Below are 15,847 nucleotides of genomic sequence, written 5' to 3'. Positions count from 1 at the left end.
GTACAGGGGCCTGCAGCACCCTCTGATGTGGTCTGCCACCTCCTGCCCTGGGATTGCGGGTGGTCAAGCTTAGATCACGGGTTCCCAACTCAGCATCAGTTTGAAAAACAGAGCCTGCACTAGAGGAAGCAGAGCCGATGCTTCCTGTATATCGCCGGCTCCTGCCACAAGCGGAGTGATACCAAATGTACTCCACCTGTGACCGGAGCGATAAGGAAGGATCTGTCCCCTTCTGTCTGGGCGGATGTGTCCGTGTCTGCTCTGCATATGTAGAGTGGACACGGACCTGTCATCCACCCGCTCCACTCATCGTGGCCCATGACCAGTTACCGAATTGCTAAAGTGGCCCTCGCTCCTCAAAAGGTTGGGCACCCCTGGTGTAGTACAACTAGTAAAACTGAAAACAAATAGAAATAAGGGTCTGTCACTGGCAGGGGCGTAACTAGAAATCACAGGGCCCCATAACAAAATGTTGTCTACTTTCCACGTCACCTGCCACCCATTGCGGATTGTCCACTTGCCACGTCACCTGCCACCCATTGCGTATTGTCCACTTGCCACGTCACCTGCTACAAGTTGCGGATTGTCCACTTGCCACATCACCTGCCACACATTGCGGATTGTCCACTTGCCACGTCACCTGCCACAAGTTGCAAACTGCCCACTTGCCACGTCACTTGCCACACATTGTGGATTGTCCCCTTGCCACGTCACCTGCCACAAGTTGCAAACTGTCCACTTGCCACGTCACCTACCACACATTGCGGATTGTCCACTTGCCACATCACCTGTCACAAATTGCAGATTGTCACTTTCCTGCTAAGATGGGGAATGGGGATTGTCACTTCTGTTTCTCAGTCTGAGTCAGGCAGCAGAGATGATGTAATCTCTCTGCTGCCTGCACAGTGAGTGAGGACAGAACTGCCAGGATGCAGGGGGGGGGGGACTTGGGCGGTGAGAGATTATATCATCTGTCTGCTCCGCCACCCGCTGATTGGCCACCCACCAAGCCTCCCAGCTGGCAGCTTTGCCCCCCCCCCCCCCACCCAGGCCGTCAAGCCACCCAGCTGCATCCACTCTTACAGTCAGTGTGACTGTACGAGCGCCGAGCGGACAGGCAGCTCGGTGGCTCACCCACCGCCCACTCACTGGGCCCTCCTCGCCTGCGGGTCCCATAGTGCCCGAGTGGGTTGTCTATGGCAGTAGTTCTGCCACTGGTCACTGTTCCTGCAAGCACATGTAAATGCTGCAGAGCCTGATTACATTCTATTAGGAATTCTAAGAGGCTGAAAAGACAGATTTTGGCATTTGCATTAGTTGCATTTAAAGGAGTTGTAAAGTCTTAGGGCATTCTATGTATTTAAGGTGGAAACCTTCTGTCCTGTGCCTGCCCCCCCCCCCCCCCTCCAGACCCCCCCCCCTTTTTCTTACCTAAACCCGATTGTTCCAGCGACGAGCATTAGCCCAGAACCTCATTAGATAGATTGATAGCAGCCAGAGCTATTGGCTCCCGCTGCTGTCGATCAAATTAAGTGACACAGGAACTGGGGCTAAATCCTGCTGTCTGTGTCAATAGATGCAGCAGCAGGACTCGGGAGTGCGCCCTTACAGGTGCCCCCAGGATAAACGGCTCTCCGTTGGGGCACTCACTGAAAAGGAGGAGCCAGGAGTGCCGCCAGGACACCCCAGAAAAGGAGGATTGGGGCAGCTCTGTGCAAAACCCTTGCACAGAGCAGATAAGTATGACATGTTTGTTATTTTTTTGTTTAAATGAACCTTTACAATCACTTCAGAACACAATTTCTTAATGAATACACAGATGCATTAAATAATGTGTTTTAATATCTCTCTGGGGTTCAGCAGTAATGATTTTTGGCAAAAACATTGCGTTTAAATGTAGGAAGAGCAGACAATTACAGAAGAGGGATCTGAGAGTCATACTCTATTTATATTGATTTCCATTTTGATCGGCATGAGCTTTAAGCCATAAATATCCACATCGGTGAAATCACAGATAAGCTATAGAAGATAACATGGCCACCTGGGTCTTTTCTGATGACTTTGTGTAATTATATTCTCATTCATTCTGGTAATTCTCCTCTTAGTCATGATGTAGTTTCCCTGCCTACAATCATTCTCAGCTCTTTCCATAACTCCCAGTGTCATTAACCCTAATAATAAAATACACTTTCCTACATCTTCACATGAAAGGTATGCTTTAGTAAAATGTGAAATACTTCAATTTAAAGCATATCTAAAGGCAAGAACAAAAAAAAATTATATATTGTAGCTCATCAGTCCTTATATGTGGTGTCTGCATTCGTTTTCTTTTTCAGGCTAAGAATATTTTCAGCAATTATAGAAAATACCTGTTGATCCTGCCAGAAGTCCAGTATCCCGGTAACTTCCTGTGACTTGAGCTGAAAGCACAATCTTCCTTCCACACTCTCTACAAAGATACAGTACAGCGAGGGCTTGTTTATACTTGAGTCGCTCTTTGAAAAGCGATCCGCGGGTGATCGCTTCTCAGAGAGCCTTGCAGCCATGACTTTTTTTTAACAGCCGAGGGGGCTTTTTAAATCGGAATACTACGCTGCAACTGCAAACCTAGTGTTTGGCTCTCAGTTGCGGTGTGGCTTTATTCACTTAAATGGGTCGCATTCAGCAGCATGGTGATCATTTCCGAATCTCTGCATAGCATCACGAACATGGTATGTGTACACCCCTATCCTGGGGGGCAGCATAAGGGGAGGAGGTAAAAATATGGCTCCATCACCTATATTTTACACCCCCCCACAAACTGCAAATTGCTTAAGGCAGGCCATACATGGTTCAAGATTTGAATCGTGTACGGGCAGGCTGAATGTTACCAAGTTGATCGATTGATCAACTTGGATACAACCAGCATACTAGGTTTCCCTTGTGATCATCGCTAGCAGCTGCTATAGCCCAAAGTAATAATCGCTGTCTTCTCCCAACGGGAGAAGACAATGGCCTGGCAGGAGAGGGAATAGAGCAAATTTCTTTCAGGAAAGAAATTTGCTCGGTGTATGGCCAGCCTAAGTGAAAGGGTATGGGACAGTACAGCGCAAAATGCACACATTGGGGCTGATCTGAATTATGACGTTGTATGTATGCATGTATTAGAACTGGTCTGAAGGTGCAGGAACTGGAGCTCATCTGATGTCAAAATGGGAAATTTTGCAATAACAGCCTAGTTCAGGTGGGCTCTAGCACCCATCCCATATGCAGGCTGCAGGGCCGCTGATAAGGCAGTACAGACAGTCCTGTTGTACCGGGCCCGGCCCTGTCAGCTCAAAAAATTATGTGTTTTTTTTTCAAAATTGTTGCTCTTTTTTTGTTTATAGTGTAAAAAATAAAAACCGCAGAGGTAATCAAATACGACCAAAAGAAAGCTCTATTTGTGAGAAAAAAAGGACGTCAATTTTGTTTGGAAGCCACGTTGCACGACCGCGCAATTGTCAGTTAAAACGACGCAGTGCCGAATCGCAAAAAGTGCTCTGGTCAGGAAGGGGGTAAATTCTTCCAGGGCTGAAGTGGTTAATATTTTGTGGAAATAACATGGTGTGGGTGGATTTCTTCCAGTCACAGGCTGTGTCACACCCCTCCAACCTACATCTTAAAATAAGAGGGAGGTGATTCATAAAACTGTTCATTTGGATGACTGACTCAGGATTCCCGGACTCACCCTTCTCTCTTTTTTTCCCTCTTTTGTTCCATTTGCCCTTTTTTCACACTCTCTTTTGTTATCAGATTTTCATGTTTTTCTTTCTTTAAATTCAACTTAAAATGTGTAGGGGAGAACACACATCAGAACTAAACTGCGTTCTGGGTGTTCAACATTCCTTGTTAAGCCCCACATTTGTCTGTCTATGGGGGTTATTTACGAAAGGCAAATCCACTTTGCACTGCGAGTGCACTTGGAAGTACAGTCGCTCTGAAATCTAAGGGGTAGATCTGAAATGAGGGGAGGCTCTGCTGCCTTGCATGTCCCCCTCAGATCTACAGCGACTTTACTTCCAAGTGCACTTGCAGTGCAAAGTGGATTTTCCTTTAGTGAATAACCCCCTATGTGTTTATTTGGTAACCTGACTCATTTGGAGCAAGCAAGGATTTTCCGCAGCCCAACTTAAAGCAGAGTTCCGCTTAAAAAAATAAAAATAAATTAAAAGTCAGCATCTACAAATACTGTAGCTCCTGACTTTTAACAATCGGACACTTACCTGTCCCAGGGTCCAGTGATGCGGGGGATCGAAGCCCCGCTTGTTTCCACCTCCATTCGGCGGCGCCGGCATTGTGACTGTGGACGCCCAGCTGTGGCTTCACAGCCAGGCACCCGCTGCGTAAGCACGTGCCGCGCGCCTTGAGATGATTGCCTAGAGGGAGGGGGCAGAGCTGATCTCCCTTCCTGCACCGAGGGAAGTGACGTTAAGAGCCCAGGCGCTGAAGGAGGCAGACTACGAGGGACCCCCTAGCAACAGGCATTAAGAGGTGAGTAAAAAAAAAAATCTCCAAATGTTTTTTTACATTTTTTTATGCACATTAATTTTTTTTTTTGGGTGGAACTCCACTTTAACTATCCTCTACTGTGTGACTAAAACATTTAATAAAAACTATTGAAACAGACTAAGAGGGAGGTGAAGCCACCATTAAGCTACATGTAATATCCCCCCCCCCCCCATTGTGTTTAGCTGGTTAGTGGGCATGGAGGAGGAGGGAGGGGGTGGGCTGTCATCTACCACTGTGTATACACGTACATGTGTGACTCTATAGTCACATGAGCTGTTCAGATGTGATAGGGAGAAAATGCTCAGCATAGAAACTCACTGAAAACTCAGCATGTGCAGAGTTCCCACCACAGCCGTAAAATCCCTAGTTGAATTGGAGACATTAACAGAAGGTGGAGATAGAGACTGATTGAGCAAGGGGGCAGGGGGAAGAGGGGGGGGGGAGCGGTTGCACATAGCACAGCTTGGAAGCAGCATGTAAATAGGTGCAATCAGCTACTCTGCCATTAGGTGTCTCTGTCCCAGAAAAGTGTGTGGTAACAGAAAATAGTGTAATTAGGTGATAGATTGATTTTAGCTAGAGCCCTCCTGTAGTAATGTCATGAGTGAGTCAGTGGAAAAATATATGTCAGATTGGGAGGAGCCTAGAGCAGATGGGGCATAGGAGCTAGATACGGCATATTGTGCAAATGTTGTGCAAATGTTGTGCAAATGTAGTCACCTAGTTCAGGGGCTTTGGACAAGGTGAGATAGTCGCCAGCTGTAGTCATCCTGTTTTTATGATGGTCGAGGCTAGAGCAAGTTGCAAAGGACCTTTCAGGCCAGGCCAAGTGTTCTCTGAAGAGAGTCTATCCTCCTGGAGGGCCTGGAATAAGAGCACTGAAGCTAGAGGTGCAGCTACAGTGGCCCTGTCTCTGGAACAAAAAGTAGGGAGCCATTAGCTGGACACAGATAGCCTAAAGCAAGTCAGATCCCTCTGAGTGGGTACTAGTGACCCTGGGAAGGAAAAAAAAAAATGTAAAAGGGAAGATGAAGTGCTGTATGCTTCTTTCATTAGAGACTGCTGCTGACCATCCACTATATGTGATTGACAAAGAACTGTCAAATGACCCCGGATAGCATGTCTATGTGATAGGACTGTAATGTACCATCTTGACGTAACACCAGTAAAGTGCCCCAACTATACTTCTTTGTGTGGACATTCCTTTTCTTTGGAATACAAAGGCTAATGGCCAGTGAGGTCTTTGGAAGGTCTTTGGCAAGAAGTGGGCGCAATATGGTTAAGGGCTACAAGTAAGTGGGTTGTTGTTCCAAAGATCAACCATTCATAAGCCCCCCTACAAGCAGCTTTCTATGGGGGCATTTAGAGAAAAGGAGTGGACAGCACCAGGGAGGGACCCCAATACCGCAGAGCAGGTAAGTATAACATGTTTATTATTTAGACATCAACACAACATCACTTTTACAGTATTTTTTTCAAAAGTGTTTGCTTAGTACTGTACTTTAAAGAGGAAGTAAAGCCTCTGAAAAAAAAAAATACACCCTGTAAGAAAAAGGCATAATGAGCTAGTATGCATACTAGCTCATTATGAATTACTTACCTGAGATCGAAGCCCCCACATCGGCCCTCATTCGCTTCCTCCAACGCCGCCATCTATCCTGGAGTGACTTCCGGGTATCGCGGCTAAGACCAGTCACAGCACCATGCATGCTGATGCCGACACTGATATGTTCGCCATTATAAACTGCACGCTCAGTGCGCCTGTGCCCACTATTTCTGCAAATATCTCCTAAACCTTTTAGGTTTGGGAGATATTTATTGCACCTACAGTTAAGCCTTAATCTAGGCTTACCTGTAGGTTAAAATGGTTGTAATGGGTTTACAACCACTTTAAAGGGGTTGTAAGGGGTTGTACACCTGCATGTTTTTTCACCTTAATGCCTGAAGATTAAGCTGAAGAAAAAACCTGGCAGTGACCAGCCTCCCAGCCCCCCTGTTTTACTTACCTGAGCCCTGGAACTCGACCCGCCGGCGACGTGCTCTTCCTCTGCCCAGGTTTCTCAGCTCTTGATTGGATAGATTGATAGCAGAGCAGCCATTGGCTCCTGCTGCTTTCAATCAAATCCAATGACGCAGGTGTCGGGGGGCGGGGCCGAGCCATACATTCGGTGGCTAAGGACCCTGAATGCTGGAATCAGAAGTGCGCCCTCAAGGTAACCCCCTCGGGGAAATGCTTCCCTGAGGGGGTTATCTGATGAGGGGAGGAGCGTGAGAGCCGCCGGACGACCCCAGAACACCAGGTTCGGGGCCACTCTGTGCAAAACGAGCTGCGCAGTGTAGGCAAGTATGATATGTTTGTTATTTAAAAAACAAACCCTTACAATCACTTTAAAGCTGGCCATGACTCAAAGGCAAAAGTACCTCCTCCCCACCGTTATACCAACACTTTTTTATTTTATTTTTTTACAGGGAGCAGTTACCTATTTCTGATAGGTACCTACTCTGACTTCCCTAATTCTCACCTAGGCGAGAATTATGACATTCATCCTGCCCGCAGTCTCCTGGGGCATGTTACACATCCCAGGAGGCTGTAGGACCAGTTTTACTACAGTGTGAGATCTCACAGCAGGCTTCCAAACCCACAGTGGTGAGAAAAATCGGCTGTGGGAAGACAGTGCTCGACTCCTTGGACTGGTATGTACCTAACAGTATTGGTTGCTTCATATTTTTTTTTTTTTTACGTTGAAGTTCCTCTTTAAAAATGAATCCAGAGTTATGCTTTAAAGCAGTCCTCCTCCTATAATTTCAGAGATTATATAAAGCTCTTGCTCCGGGGGATCGCCCAAATTGCGCTCGGTGAGAGTGCAAGTTGTTGGTATGAGAAATATTTTGTTTCAAAAATATTTTATCTTCTTTACAGAAATGAAATGTCACAGCTCAGCTCCACTGAGCACAAGAAGGGCCAGTGTATGGAGCTGAATTTTTTTTTCATTATGTGCGGTAATCCCTTTAAATGGATTAGCCTCCTCTATATCCACAATTACTTCCAGCTGTGCAAACATACACAATGCAAGCCACTGATTAACTTTCCACCAACCAGAGGCGCGCTGCGTCTGTTGGAACTTTTCCACCAACGTTACCACTAATCAATCCGCCTGCTTGATACCTGTGTAATGTATATAGCATCAATTAATTATTTATGCTTACAAATTAATTAAGAACTGTAAATCTGACCGCTGAGATAATAGTTTGGAAAACTCATGCGAGACTGCTTACTGGGGAAAATGCACCTGCCTACAGAAGATCTTGGGAGAGGAAGTTTTTGTTGTAAAAGAATGCAGGCTCCATCTGAAAATGATAGTTGCCTGGCTGTTACTTTGGTTTCCCAAACTTCTAGGGGCCCATTCCCACCACATCTATTGCATTAATTGATGTGTGCTGATATTCATTTGTTTAACATATGGGGGGTTATTTACGAAAGGCAAATCCACTTTGTACTGCAAGTGCACTTGGAAGTGCAGTCGCTCTAAATCTAAGGGTTAGATCTGAAATGAGGGGAAGCTCTGCTGATTTTATCATCCAATCATGTGCAAACTAAAATGCTGTTTTTTATTTACCTTGCATGTCCCCCTCGGATCTACACTTTACGTTCAAGTGCATTTGCAGTGCAAAGTGGATTTTCCTTTAGTAAATAACCCCCATGGTACTGACGTGCATTTTTTAACACATTGCACTGATGTGCTGGCTTTTTTTTTCCTTAACTTGTGTTGCAGCAGATTATGCCTGTTATAATCAATGCATTTCAGCTTGTCATTGCGTTGCATTAAGCAACACATAAAATGTGGTGTGAATGGGCAGTATGTAGCAAATGTACAGACGGAGAAAGTCAAAAACCCTTATCTGCATCCGTAACCCCTCTACGACCAGTCAACACATATGTGTGGCAGCAAAAAGATGGGTTTTAACTCCCAAGTGCCACACATAAGTGTTATTGGGTGGCTTTTGTTTATGTGCTGAGAACTAAATCACTGCTCGCTCCCAGCACAAAGACCAAGCTGTCAGACAGCTCTCGGTCTGGACTAAAGATTGGCGGCCGGCAGGACCAGCTTATGACCTTGTGATCCCTGTGACAGAGAGCACATGACACCGATCCTTCCCATCCCCAGGCATTCAGAACTGTTTAACCACTTGCCGACCCGCCGCCGCAGTTGTACTTCGGCAGAATGGCACAGCTGGGCTGGGCACCCTGTGGCCACTAGGGGCGTGCACATAACCCCTGCTCGCCCATGGAGCCGATGAGAGTACCCAGCGGTCGTGATCACAGCCGGGCTCCCGTGATCGCTCGGGGCACACAGAGAACCTGGATCTGTATGTGTAAACACACAGTTTCCGGTTCTCTGAGGGGAGAAGTGACAGTTCGTCTGTTCATACAGAGTATGAACAGCGATGTATCTCTTTCCCTGCACAGTCCCCTCCCCCCTTCAGTTAGAACACACACTAGGGAACACGTTAACCCCTGGATCGCCCCCTAGTGTTAACCCCTTCCCTGCCAGTGACATGTTTACAATAACCAACGCATTTTTATAGCACTGATCGCTGTAAAAATGTTAATGGTCCCGAAAATGTGCCAAAATTGTCCGACGTGTCCGCCATAATGTCACAGTCCTGATAAAAAGCAAAGATTGCTGCCATTGCTAGTAAAAAAAAATAACCAATCAATATACGCTTATTGCAATTTTTTTTTACCAAAATTTTGTAGGAGAATACATATCAGCCTTAACTGAGGGAAAAAAATGTTTTTTTTTAAATATTTTTTGGAGGGATATTTATTATAGCAAAAAAGTAAAATATAAAGTGTTTTTTGTTATTATTATTATTCACGATTTATATAGCGCCAACAGTTTACAGTTAGTGCTTTATAATGTATAGGGGGGACAACACAATTACAGTACAATACAGTACAATACAAAAGGTACAGGAGGGCCCTGCTCATAGAGCTTACATTCTAAAGGGAGGGGGTGGTGGTACAAAAGGTAATAGCTGCAGAGAATGATTTAATGGGGGTGGTTTTTGTTGTTTTTCTTTGTTTAGAGCACAAAAAATAAAAACCGCAGAGGTGATCAAATACCACCAAAAGAAAACTATACTTGTGGGGAAAAAAAGTGACGTCAATTTTGTTTGGGTGCAATGTCACACGCAATTGTCAGTTAAAGCGACGCAGTGCTGAATCATAACACTGTGCCGCTTGAGGTAGCCCATCAAATGAATAGGCCACCTTAAAGCCCAACTCTTGGAAACTTTAAAATGATCCCGTTTAATGGGGCAGTTCCCACACTGCAATGGTTAATTGCTTGTTTAGGCCTAGGAGCATAGAAAAGAAAATTTACATACACAATCTTCTGTGCTGCTAGACTGGTCCCAATAGCTTATTTTCCCCCATACTACAGAGTTCCAAGTTCCCGGTGTCATCAAGACCAATGCATTGGATTTGATGGCGCTGAGGGACAGTCCACCACAGCAGCATGGGGGAGCGCCGTCTGCCAGGAGAGTGGAGGATTAAGTAAGGAAAAGTGCTTTTACTCACCCCCAGATAAAGAGTATTTACCTCTTGCAGGGCCAAATCAGTTTAAAAAAGTTGGGCTTTAACAAAATGCTTGTTAATATATAACATAATAATACATTAAATTGGGCTCTCAAGAAACAGCGATGTCCACTTAAAGTGGAAATAAACTTTAACAATTAACTTTTCATATTTGCTCCATCTGGAACTGTTAAGTATACTATTGGAAACTGTTAAATCTTTTCATTAACTGCAAAAAAATATCTGCTGATCCTGGCAGAAATCTATTGAACTCATCCTGGTCTAGGATAACAATGCTGCTCCTCTTTAGATACAGTACAGTGATGGAGCATTGTCACCATAGGACAGGAAGTGTGTTATTTGCACGATAACCAGTTGAAAATAAAGAAAAATGTGCAGAAAGATAATAAATCAATGCAAATATCTATTAACTTAAAAGTGTCAAGAAGAACACAACAGGATGCCCAGGAGTGAAAGGGCCCTAAATGGAACGTGCAAAAAATAAATGACTTTGCAACTTTAACATGAATGCAGAAAGCAACTGCTTTTCTACATGGTCTCACAAAGTTCTTCGACATTTGATCCAGCTTTATGTGTTCCTTTAAATTCTGTAGATGATTTTTTAATTTATTTTCATCTGGTAACAAGACATTTTTTAAAACTTGCTATGTAACAGTGTGTACATTTGTCATAACCTGCAGATACAAGGTCAGTGTTTTCCTTTGGGTTTGCAGAAACAGATATGACGAAATCTGATAAGCCATTCAAACATCTTTTGGAATTATGTGTAGAATACATAAAAAAAAAAATAAAAAAAAAAGAATGCAGTGTACTACATACAGGACATTGTAAGCCAGGAAGTGGTCAACTTACATGATATTGGAGACCCTAATTATGACCCTTGGCATTACCATAGGATTATACATAATATTTAGTGAACATAACTAGAAGTGCAGAATTCTGTCAGAGACTGCAGGCATGCACCAGGAGATGGTACAAGACTATGGGCATGCTGTAAGAGATGATCATAGATTATGGGAATGCTACAAAAGATGGTCATAGACTATGGGCATGCTACAAGAGATGGCCAAAGACTATACACATGCTATAAAACATTGTCATAGACCACGGGCATGCTACAAGAGATGGTCAAAGACTATACACATGCTATAAAACATTGTCATAGACCACGGGCATGCTACAAGAGATGGTCAAAGACTACAGACATGTTACAAGAGATGGGGAAAGACTGCAGGCATGCACACTGGTCCAGAACCAATATGCAAATAAAGAAAATCTTAAGATGGCCATACATGTGGCAAGTAGACCATGACGAAGCTTTCAGTTCTGAACCAAAATAGTGAAGTAATCAAAAACATAAAATGGTGGTTCTGATTGACTGCAAAGAGATGGGATTGAAATTGTCCTATTTGAACCTGATTAAAAAATCTGTCTACTTTTGATGAAATTGCTGTAGAGTTTTTCGATTTAAGATTTGATCTGTCAAATTGTATTGAAACTGTCAAAGATGAAATATTAGTTCTGGGTGGAGTTGACCCTTACATAAACTTAAAAAAAAAAAAAAAAGATGGAAAAGGATGCACAGCATAGGCAGGTATCTCTGCAAGAGAATTGCATGCAAGTCAATGTGCTAGAGTTTATGTTTGAAATGTACTTACCTCCAGCATACATGCAGGCAAGCAGCAGAGAGGAAATCCAAGCTATTTCACTCTTTGAGGCCCCAAAATACTCCTGGATTTCCTTGAAGAACACTGTCACAGCTTTACAGAAGGAATAGGAGAACCCCATGGATATGAAAGCCCCAACAACGACCATCCATCCCCAGCCTCCATCTGGTGGGGTGTAACCCAAGTCTGTTGCCACTGCTGGAGCCATTCTTTACTCAGGACACACCTCTCATAGACCTAGAAGATAATAGAAAATGGTTTGTAAATGCACAGTTCAGTCTCCATACATAGAAACATAGAAGGGCAACAGCAGAAAAAGTCCAAGTGGTCCATCAAGACTTCCTTCTTCCTGTTGGTGATCTCTCTAGTGATAACTAAAGATCTATATAAGGGAATTAGGACCTCCTTCCTGCTATAGATACCTCTAAATAAAGATCTATATAGGGTAATAATCAAGACCTCCTTCCTCCTGCTGGTAGTCCGTCCAGTGATAAAGATTTACTGTATATAGGGGAATCTGGACCTCCTTCCCCCTGCTGGTAGTCCCTCTATTGATAAATAAAGATCTCTATATGGGGATTTAGGGCTTCCTTCCTCCTGCTGGAGGTCCCTCTAGTGATACTTAAATATCTAAATAGGGGAATAAGAACCTACTTCTTTCTGCTGATGATACCTCTAAATAAAGATCTATATAAGGGATTCAAGACCTCCTTCCTCCTGCTGGTGATCCGTCTAGTGAAAAATAAAGATCTATATAGATAAATCTGGACCTCCTTCCTACCGCTGGTGATCTCAGCATTGACCATGTGCATTGAAAGTACAGTGCCTTGCGAAAGTATTCGGCCCCCTTGAACTTTTCAACCTTTTGCCTCATTTCAGGCTTCAAACATAAAGATATAACATTTTTATTTTTTGTGAAGAATCACCAACAAGTGGGACACAATTGTGAAGTGGAACAAAATCTATTGGATAATTTAAACTTTTTTAGCAGATAAAAAACTGAAAAGTGGTGCGTGCAAAATTATTCGGCCCCTTTACTTTCAGTGTAGCAAACTCACTCCAGAAGTTCAGCGAGGATTTCTGAATGATCCAATGTTGTCCTAAATGACTGATGGTGATAAATAGAATCCACCTGTGTGTAATCAAGTCTCTGTATAAATGAACCTGCTCTGTGATAGTCTCAGGGTTCTGTTGAAAGCGCAGAGAGCATCATGAAGACCAAGGAACACACCAGGCAGGTCCGTAATACTGTTGTGGAGAAGTTTAAAGCCGGATTTGGATACAAAAAGATTTCCCAAGCTTTAAACATCCCAAGGAGCACTGTGCAAGCGATCATTTTGAAATGGAAGGAGTATCAGACCACTGCAAATCTACCAAGACCTGGCCGTCCCTCTAAACTTTCAGCTCCGACAAGGAGAAGACTGATCAGAGATGCAGCCAAGAGGCCCATGATCACTCTGGATGAACTGCAGAGAACTACAGCTGAGGTGGGAGAGTCTGTCCATAGGGCAACAATCAGTCGTACACTGCACAAATCTGGCCTTTATGGAAGAGTGGCAAGAAGAAAGCCATTTCTCAAAGATATCCATAAAATGTCTCGTCTAAAGTTTGCCACAAGCCACCTGGGAGACACACCAAACATGTGGAAGAAGGTGCTCTGGTCAGATGAAACCAAAATCTAACTTTTTGCCCACAATGCAAAATGATATCTTTGGCGTAAAAGCAACACAGCTCATCACCCTCAACACACCATCCCCACTGTCAAATATGGTGGTGGCAGCATCATGGTTTGGGCCTGCTTTTCTTCAGCAGGGACAGGGAAGATGGTTAAAATTGAGGGGAAGATGGATGCAGCCAAATACAGGACCATTCTGGATGAAAACCTGTTGGAGTCTGCAAAAGATCTGAAACTGGGACGGAGATTTATCTTCCAACAAGACAATGATCCCAAACATACAGCAAAATCTACAAAGGAATGGTTCACAAATAAACGTATCCAGGTGTTAGAATGGCCAAGTCAAAGTCCAGACCTGAATCCAATCGAGAATCTGTGAAAAGAGCTGAAAACTGCTGTTCACAAACACTCTCCATCCAACCTCACTGAGCTCGAGCTGTTTTACAAGGAAGAATGGGCAAGAATTTCAGTCTCTCGATGTGCAAAACTGATAGAGACATACCCCCAAGCGACTTGCAGCTGTAATCGCAGCAAAAGGTGGCTCTACAAAGTATTAACGCAAGGGGGCCGAATAATTTTGCACGCCCCACTTTTCATTTTTTTATTAGTTAAAAAAGTTTAAAAAATCCAATAGATTTCGTTCCACTTCACAATTGTGTCCCACTTGTTGGTGATTCTTCACAAAAAATAAAAATGTTATATCTTTATGTTTGAAGCCTGAAATGTGACAAAAGGTTGAAAAGTTCAAGGAGGGCGAATTCTTTCGCAAGGCACTGTAACTGGTATCCTAAAAAGCCCATTCCCAGGTTTGTAACTGGGTGCAAAGTACAGTTTTGAGTTAGTGATAAAGCACCCAAAGTTAAAAGAAACCTTTCACTTTGCTGTGTTCCCCAACCACCCTGTTTGTCTATCAAAGCCTTTGGAAATAAATGCATATATCGGAGTTGGCACCCAAGCTGCCATATACAGCAGTGTGAAAAGTCCTAGTCTGGAACATGGGCAGGAATTTCTCTAGTGTTGAAATGCGCCAGAAATAGGTAGATGTAATCAAGGATCAAAGAAATAATAAAGTCATGCCCTTTTCATCATCTTAATGTCAATAATCCTATCAACAAACATTGATAAGCCAGTTCTGCGGGACAGGATGCTGTTTGTCGTACTGAAGATTTCCAGTATAATCAGTACAGCTCTACACAATACTATCTAAGGGGCTTTTCTTGGACATGCAAAAAACTACTTTATACTGGCTCATTGTGAACTTTTTGTATCTATTTTTTTATACTAAGTTTGACTACAATTTCATTGAACAGCTATAGATCTACTGTACCTAGGCAGGCAATTTAGGCCTGGTTCACATCTATGCATTTTTATTTTATGCGTTTTTAGTTTTGAAGAAACACACTACAGTCCATTTAACATGGTTTCCTATGGATGTAGTTCACATCTGTCCATTTTATTGAAAGGGCCAGGGACTTTTTTTCAGATTTTTGGTTCCATAGACTTCAATGGATCAATAACGTGTATAGAACAATGTGAAATGCACTTGGAATATGCAAACTGCAACCTGCATAGGTGTGAACCAGGCCATAAAGTAAATTCATGCAAATTTTGTATATAATTGTCCATTTGGGATGTTACATGTCATACTGGCCTTTTATGCTAAAAGTATTGATTATTCAGTCTCTATATGTCACCATTGTTGTATTGGATTACAAGATTAAAACTATGTAGGTATGCCATTTGATGTTGCACAGATGGATACATTCACCTCATTCGTGCTGTGACTTTGATTCTGCTGTTTTCATTCAAAAATTGCTCCAGAAAAAAGTTTTTTGTAATATATATATATATATATATATATATATATATATATATATATATATATATATATATATATATATATATATATATATATAATATATAAAATATACACACGCATACCGGTACTTTCTTTTTGACAGTCCTAGGACACCGATATGCCTTCATGTTGATGCAATGTTTTAAATGCAATACATGGATCTTTTTGACCTTTTATGTTTTGTTTTGTTTTTTTTGAAGTGCAGCGATTTCTAATTTTAAAGGTTTTAACTCGGTCTCTTTAGGCTAAAATCTGTATTCGGTTTTGTAAGCTACAATGAGCATTTTTGCATTTTATTTTGCATACATGATTAAGATGCCACAAGCTTCTTTAAAATAGAATTCCTATATGAATATAATTGAAGTCATTGTATCCTCTCAGGTGATTATTATAAATTTTAGTTTTTTGGAATTTAAATAAACTTTTAAAGTGAAAACTTCCTCTTTTACACTCTTTAAAAATATCCAAAGCCTGTATGAAGATTTGGCAAATTAAAGGTGAACTTCAACCCCTTT

At 42.8% G+C, this 15,847-nt stretch overlaps 1 protein-coding gene across 1 annotated transcript in view; it reads right to left on the bottom strand.

The window, feature by feature from the left end:
• The window catches only part of LOC143927703 (monocarboxylate transporter 2-like), a 92,397-nt gene that overhangs the window by 54,398 nt on the left and 22,152 nt on the right, over positions 1-15,847 (bottom strand). Inside the window, exon 2 of the mRNA XM_077451972.1 lies at positions 11,791-12,036. Within this exon, the coding sequence (XP_077308098.1) occupies positions 11,791-12,007 (217 nt within the window). The 5' untranslated portion in view covers positions 12,008-12,036. The remainder of the gene's footprint in view (positions 1-11,790; positions 12,037-15,847) is intronic.

This window comes from Lithobates pipiens, unplaced genomic scaffold (assembly GCF_037356315.1).
Source record: "Lithobates pipiens isolate NorthernLeopardFrog02 unplaced genomic scaffold, aLitPip1_a1.2 Scaffold_23, whole genome shotgun sequence".
Lineage (NCBI taxonomy): Eukaryota > Metazoa > Chordata > Amphibia > Anura > Ranidae > Lithobates > Lithobates pipiens.
The sequence above is the reverse complement of the archived record's forward strand: the minus strand, read 5'-3'. Positions and strand labels throughout refer to the sequence as shown.